Source organism: Gallus gallus, chromosome 5 (genome assembly GCF_016699485.2).
Source record: "Gallus gallus isolate bGalGal1 chromosome 5, bGalGal1.mat.broiler.GRCg7b, whole genome shotgun sequence".
Classification (NCBI taxonomy): domain Eukaryota; kingdom Metazoa; phylum Chordata; class Aves; order Galliformes; family Phasianidae; genus Gallus; species Gallus gallus.
The window spans coordinates 48,802,521-48,809,815 of NC_052536.1; the positions used below are offsets into that span (position 1 = coordinate 48,802,521).

A 7,295-nucleotide genomic window follows, 5' to 3' on the forward strand; every position below is an offset into this window, starting at 1 on the left:
CTTTTTTCTGCCTCGGAACAGCCCTCTCTGATCCAGCAGAGCAAAGTTTGTTGATATTCGGGGTTGCAAACCCATGTGTTTACTCAGGCTTTTGTCTGTCAGCAGAGTTTGAAGAGGTCGCTTTGAGAGATCAATATTTTTTCCTGGGGGTTTCTTCAGAGCTACCACAATTTGTTATTGCGTCTGTTTAGAGGCTTTAATTTGTGGTTTTCAAGATTGCATAACTGAGCAGAGAGGTGGTGAGAGGCCCACATGAAGAGTTCAAAATAAATTTGACAATATAGTAAATATCTGCTCAGTAATTTTCCCTGGTCTGAATGCCACAGAATGCCAACAGAGCCATTAGTCAGGCTGGGTATGAAGGTGCCTTTATGGGATCAGGGCACATGTTTCCATCCAGATGGTACAGAACTGGATTCACCTCACACGTCACTGACACCAACAGAGGACGTCCCTCTGGGGGCTCCCACCCGGGTGCCCATTTATAGGTTGCTCTAAAAGGCGTTGCTTTGAACCAGATATGGAAAAATTAAAATGAGACTTTAATTTTGCCCTTTGCTCAGAGTTCTCATAGTAATTTACATCAAAATGAACCGAACCGCTCGCCTCCCATAAGGCGGCCCAGGGGTTGATTGTATATCAGTCCTGCAGACATCAGCTGGGAGGTGTGGGGATGCACACGGGGATGCATTCACTGCAGATGGGAACTGTGGCCCCACAGGTCATTGGGGGGCTGCAGGTGGAAGCCCAGCACTGACACCATACAGAAATGGGGTTCTCAGCACGGACGCTGCACGGCATCCTCCAGCCAAGCATCCCCGGCTCCGGGAGGAAGCACCTGTAAGCGTGGTGTCAGGGCACTGCGTGAATGGGTGACGAGTTGGGGTTGGACTTGATGATCTTAGCAGTATTTTCCAACCTTAATGATTCTACGATTCTACGACTGCAGGAGCACATGTACATAGCAGAGGGCAGTGTTCAGCGCTTCGGACAGCTCTCACAGACAGTTCTGAGGAAGGTGGTGAAGAAGTGATGTGCACGCTGCGGACTGGGAGCCCTGTGTCAGCAGAGCCGCAGGACCGGCAGGCTTTGCCTGGAACTGCGTCTAGATCTGAGCCGGGACCCCCGGGGGGACAGCCGGGCAGGCGCGAGGCGAACAGCCCCGGGACGGGATGGGACGGGACGGGCGCGCCCCGCGGACAGGCTCCAGCCGGGCCGGCGTCGAGCGCGAAGGAAGACCGCCCCGCAGCGCGGCTCGGCCCCTCCTTCACACCCGGGCGGCCCCGCGGGACGCGAGCACCCCCGGGCCGGGGTCGGCGCGGCCCCTCCGCTCCCCTCCGCCGCCGCCGCGGCTTCTCGGCCAACAGCGCCCCCTAGCGGACGGAGCTCGCCGCCGCCGCCCCTCCTCCGCCGCGGGGCACCGTCCGCCCGCCCGCGCCCACCTGGCACCGCCGCGCCCCGACCTCCGGAGTCCGCGCTTCCCGCCGGGGGGCAGCGCCCGGCCCGTCCCGCTCCGCCGCCGCCGCCGCCGCCGCGAGAGGATGCGACGCGTCCGCGGGTTCGAGCCCCCCGTGACCCCGAGGCGCCGGGGCGGGGGTCCGTGCCCCGTGCCAAGGGTCGGCCGGGGCGGGGAGCGGCCGGAGCCGGGGGCGGGGGAAGGAGGCGCGGGAGAGGCGCGGCGCGGCGCTGGCGGCACCGTCCCCGTCACCTGCGGGCGCTCCCGGGACGGCGCGCTTCCCGCACGCCCCCGGCCCCGCTCCGCTCGGGGGTCCGCGCCGCGCCTGTTGCACCGTCCTCGGCGGGGCCGCCCGCGGAGCGCGCGCCGCTGTCCGTGCCGGGACCCGGCGGTGCCCCGCGTGGGACTCTCCGCCGGTGTCTGACAGCGGCCGCTCCCTGCCTCGTCGCACGTCCCCCGCAGCTCCCGGCGGGGCTCTCTCCCCTTTTGTCTGTGTATTTTTAGGTCATTAGAGTGGAGGGGTAGGTAATCCCCAGGCTCAAGTTCCAGAGGGGCGGGTTCTGGCCGGAGGTGGAGTCACTTTTCATTTAAATCCCCGACTATAAAATGGGCTTAAAGAGAAGCGGGATCTCAGCCGTGCCGCGCAGACCCCGGCACGCAGGGTCCGGGGGGGCGGGCGGCCCTGCCCGCAGCAGCCGCCGCGGCGATGCTCCACTCGCTGGGCGCTCACACCTTGCAGCTGCTCACCCAGGCGGCCGCCTGCATCCTCCTCTTTCCCCGCTTCCTGCTCACCGCTGTGATGCTCTGGCTCCTGGATTTTCTGTGCATTCGCAAGAAGATGCTGACGATGCCCACGGCGGAGGAGGCGGCCGGAGCCGGCGAGGGGCCGCCCCCCGACGACCCTCCGGTCTGCGTGTCCGACTCCAACCGCATGTTCACGCTGGAGTCGCTCAAGGCCGTGTGGCACGGGCAGAAGCTGGACTTCTTCAAGTCGGCGCACGTGGGCTCGCCGGCCCCCAACCCCGAGGTGATCCAGCTGGACGGGCAGAAGAGGCTCCGCATCCTCGACTTCGCCCGCGGCAAGAGGCCCCTCATCCTCAACTTCGGCAGCTGCACCTGACCCCCGTTCATGGCCCGCCTGAGGTCCTTCCGGCGCCTGGCCGCGCACTTCGTGGACATTGCCGACTTCCTGCTGGTGTACATCGAAGAAGCGCACCCCTCCGACGGCTGGGTCAGCTCGGACGCTGCCTACAGCATCCCCAAGCACCAGTGCCTCCAGGACAGGCTGCGGGCGGCGCAGCTGATGCGGGAAGGGGCGCCCGATTGCCCCCTGGCCGTGGACACCATGGACAACGCTTCCAGCGCTGCCTACGGCGCCTACTTCGAGCGGCTCTACGTCATCCAGGAGGAGAAGGTGATGTACCAGGGCGGCCGAGGACCGGAGGGCTACAAGATCTCGGAGCTGCGGAGCTGGCTAGACCAGTACAAAACCCGGCTCCAGAGCCCCGGCGCGGTGGTCATCCAAGTGTAAAAAGGACCCGGCAGAAGGCGCGGGGGGAGAGGGGAGGGCGGGCGGAGGAACGCGGGGGGGCTCCGCGCCGGGGCTGCGTGCGGGCGAGATGTGCCATAGTCCTTTCTCTATTCAAATCATGTTGATTTGCCAGCCACGCTCTGTCAATACTGTATTTCCATGTGCGTTTTGTAAATAACTCCTTTTTTTTTCTTTTTTCTTTTTTTTTTTTTCTTTCCTTTTGAGAAGCGTTTACTATTTTTTAAGGAGGCTCTCTTCCTTCGGGATCTGTTCCCAGCTGCGTGTGTGCGCGGGTGTGTGTCTGAAAAGTTGTGTACAAGTGCTCCGTGCTGCCTAGCAAGTGCTAACTGGGATTTCTAGTATTTCTTTGTGATGACCGATTTTGAAATGGGTTTCTCTAATGCCAGGAAATCGTGTCTGATGTTGTCAAGTACTAGAACTGCCAATAGCCAGAGCTGAACGGAATGTCCTATTTATGGGGGGGGTTTTGTAAGACGTTCGTTCACCTTTTTTTTTTTTAATGAATTTTTTAAAATAATAAAGGTTGAGTAAATACATATCTAACCTTGGTCGTGTCTCTCTCTATCTCGCTTCAGAACGCCACATCCCCTTTCCCTCTCGTCCACCTTCCCACTTCCTCTCCGCGGCCGATGAGCGGCTGCCGCCGGAGGATGCGCTGCCCCGGGCGCTGCGGCGGGACCCGGAGGAGAGGGGAGCATTGGTCGTCCCGGGGGCAAACCCCACCTCCGGGGCTCCCGCGGGACGGGGGGACGCGGTCCCGGCCGGAGACGCCCCGTCGAGGCGTGGGGGCGGCTCCGAGGTGCCGGGGGCGGAGTGCGGAAAGCACCTGCACGTCGGGCAGCCCCGCTGCGCACCGCCTCAGAGGGCGGGGAGCATCGCTCCGCAGGTGATGCCGAGCTGAGAGCCTCCCCGAAGACCCCAGCGGCAGCCGCTCACCGGACCCTCGGGCGGCTCTACGGCCGCGGCAGGACGGGACGGGGCTCCCGGTCTTTGCAGCCTCCGGCGGGGCGCGACGGCGGCTCCCGCCCGCGGGTGAAGGCAGAGTGGGCCCCGCGGTTCCGCACGGTTCCGGGCAACGCGGGTACCCCGGGGGCGGTGGCCCGAGGTGGGCGCTGAACGCGGAGCGCTCTCCACAAAGCCCGGAGCCGGCGAGGGGGGACCTCCGCTGCCCCCCTGGGGGAGGGAAAGGTGCCGGTGCCCGAACTGCTCCCGGCGGCGGCCGCGTCTCACCTGGTGCCCGCATCGCCCCACTCTCCCACGGGACAAAGCGGCGCTTCCCCAGCGTCCGCCTCGCCCGGCAGACCGGGCTGACTCTTACGTAAGGGCAGAGACGCTCCGCTACCGTGAAGCATCGTTCTCGCACGGGAGGACCCAGGCGGGGCGCGGTGAGCTCCGGGCAGGTGCCGGTACCGGTGCCGCTCCCCCGCCCCCGAGCACGGCCCGGCCCCGCAGCGCCGCTCCCGCCCCGAACCTCTCGCGCAGAGCGGGAGCCGTCCCCCAGCCCGGGCGCAAGGATGGGTCCGGACCCCGGCTCGGTTCTCCTCGCTTTACAATAACGCCCTTCCGTGCTTTCGCACCTCGCCATCCCTCCTCCTCGCCCTCTCTCGGCACAATTCAGCTGTTACTGGAGCTGCGGGCACCTCCCGGCGCGTCCCCGCCCGCCCTCAGGATTTTGGTCAAAGGGTACCGGAGGTCAGGGCTGTTGTTGGTTTGTTTCGTTTCTCACCAAGTCAGCTCCGAAGCTCCATTCCTCCTTTACACCCAGCACAGAGCTCTTACTTGTCACTTTCTCTCTAATCACAGCATCAGGAGAAAAACGTGCTGTGAAAGCCCGGAATCCTTGAAAGACATCACGCTTTTCCCTTGCTCAGATCAAAGTTATCTGCTCCCATTATACCCTCTGTTTAAAATGAATCATAAAATGAATCAGCTCCGCTGAGCTTCCGGGGGGGGCACTTGTTGGGCACAAATTAGAACAAGATGCTTTGTATCCCAAAAGCCTAGGGGGTCCGGAGCCTCTCCAGCTGATACAGAGCACCAAGAAATGCCCTATCTTTATTACTTTTATTGCCTTTCCGACCCTTAAGTGCTTGACAAAGAGAAGACAGAGAACAGCAGAGATTTATCGGTGAGAGATCTAAGTGGCAATTGCGTGTGCTGTCAATAATTAATTGAATTATGCCCTCAGCTTAATCACATGCAGTCCTCGGGCTGGGAGGGGAAGAGCAAGGAGGAGGCTGTGTGGTCAGAGGGGGATCTCAGGACATGGTCCCAGTCATTACATGTGATGTAACATTGCAATCTGGTGCGTTCTGAGGCACAAATGGGGAAATACAAACGAAACCAACCACTCGAGTGTTATTTGTTTTACAACAGACATGCAGCAATAGCACTTGTTTTCAGTGCTTTTTTTTTTTTTTTTTTTTTTTAATTAGTTGTTTTCTTTACTATTCATTTTTCTTGCCAGAAATCCAAAGGCATTTTACGATGCTGACCAAAGCTGTGCTGGTCACAGGTGCTTTACAATGCATCATAAACCACTCCTGACTCTAAGCTGTCGGCTTCGTATTGTTCACCTTTCAGAAGCCCGGTTAATTTTGTGTTTCTGATGCTTGACGTAAACTGGAAGAAGAAATTAAAATCAGCCCAGCAAACATCAGGCATCCAATACAAATGAAGAAGTGACGCACTGAAAGGATCTCACAAGCAAATTCTTACCCCAACGCTAATTTTTCTGTACTTCTTCCAGTCACAAGGGAGATCAGCATATCATTATTAATTTATTATTTACTAAGAGCTGTTAGAGTGCTCTTTTGGTACACAAATGCAGGAAAACAAAGAGCTTGATTCATTTCTCTCCCAAGTTTTGCCCTGGTGTGACTTCAATGACACGGGTGTAGTCACTTCAGCACCACCTGGGTGTAATTATGATCAAAATCTGGGCTATTGCACTTCCTTTTGCTTTCCTAATGGTTCAAAACCTCTATTTTTCCACAGTGTGCTGCGGAAGACAAGACAGCTGTTTGCAAATAGAGCTCCAAAATCATTCTCAAGTTCTTCCTCACCGAGTGCCAGCATCTTCCATCCTGCCGGCATTCAGCAATGTCAGTGCACTTCCCCACCATCCCATACCCCTCCTGCGGTGTGAACATTGCACACCCATTGCTCCGTGCTCCTTTGCACTCACATCCTCTCGGGGTATTGAGATTTACATCAGGTATCTTTCCATTTCAAACACTTCTCAGCATCCAGATGCTGAAAGAAATTCAGCACCTGTGCAGATTTCTCCATTCAGACTAATGCTTGATGATGCCTCTTGAAAAGGGGCTCATTTACGACCTCCACTTAATTGAGTACTCCATGTATCTCTTGTCCCTCTGGCCAACCATGTGCTTCTTTGGAGACAGTGGAAATGGTATACAATGGTAAATGCAACAACAATCAGTGGCCAAAACACCTACACTAGAACAGCAAGCATCATTCAGCGCTTGCACGTTACTTCATGCTTCAGTAATGTCGAAATATCAAGACAAGGTTGGAGTCCCTCAGCTAATATGTTTTATGTAAGAATTCTTCTCAGGGTCAGAATGTACAATGCTTCTGTTCACAACATTAAGGATCTCACAGTCTGGTCCTGTACTTATCAAACAGAAGATTGGGCCTATCTTTGTATCCTCTCTCTTTTCCAAGTTAATAGAATTGTAGAATGGCTTAAATTGGAAGGGACCCTAAAGATCATCAAGTTCTCCCCTGAGTGTGCCTTGTTTATGCAAATGAAAGACCACATCTGTAAGCAGTAAGCATTTACTTCTATTTCCTTTCAAGTAATAAACACTCTCCCATCTCGAAAAGACCTTTAGGATGTGGCCAGATGGGGTAAGGTAGTTCAGCATTCAACACATTTCTCCCTCCATGCCCAGAATTACCTCAACATAGAGGTGATCTCCAAATACCTAATAAAGGACACGTCTAATTGCAGCACTTCTTACTAGAGACGTTCAAGAATGAGTTGGGCACATGGGCACTGGCAGAAGAGGAATCCCATCACCTACTGTAGAGTAATGGGCACTATATTCTATAAACAAACTTAATTTTTACTGAAAACCCCTGGCATGAATGGCAAGGATCACAATGCAGCTTTCTGCCTCTTCTGGTCATCCTTTCTCTGACAAAGATGCAGTGTGCCTTTGACCAAACTTTCACATTTACTCCGAGGCAGCCGCAGTAGCAATCACATTCCCATTGCCTTGGTGACTCTTGCTTTTTTGTTGTTGTTTTTGCCTGAAC

General features: G+C 56.8%; 1 protein-coding gene across 1 annotated transcript; it reads left to right on the forward strand.

Moving 5' to 3' along the window:
- The first annotated feature begins 2,063 nt into the window (after nt 1–2,063).
- DIO3 (deiodinase, iodothyronine type III) lies at nt 2,064–3,546 on the forward strand. The gene has a single exon (NM_001122648.3). It carries the CDS (start codon nt 2,163–2,165, stop codon nt 2,985–2,987), a length of 825 nt encoding a protein of 274 aa, NP_001116120.1. The 5' UTR covers nt 2,064–2,162; the 3' UTR covers nt 2,988–3,546.
- The last annotated feature ends 3,749 nt before the right edge of the window (nt 3,547–7,295 follow it).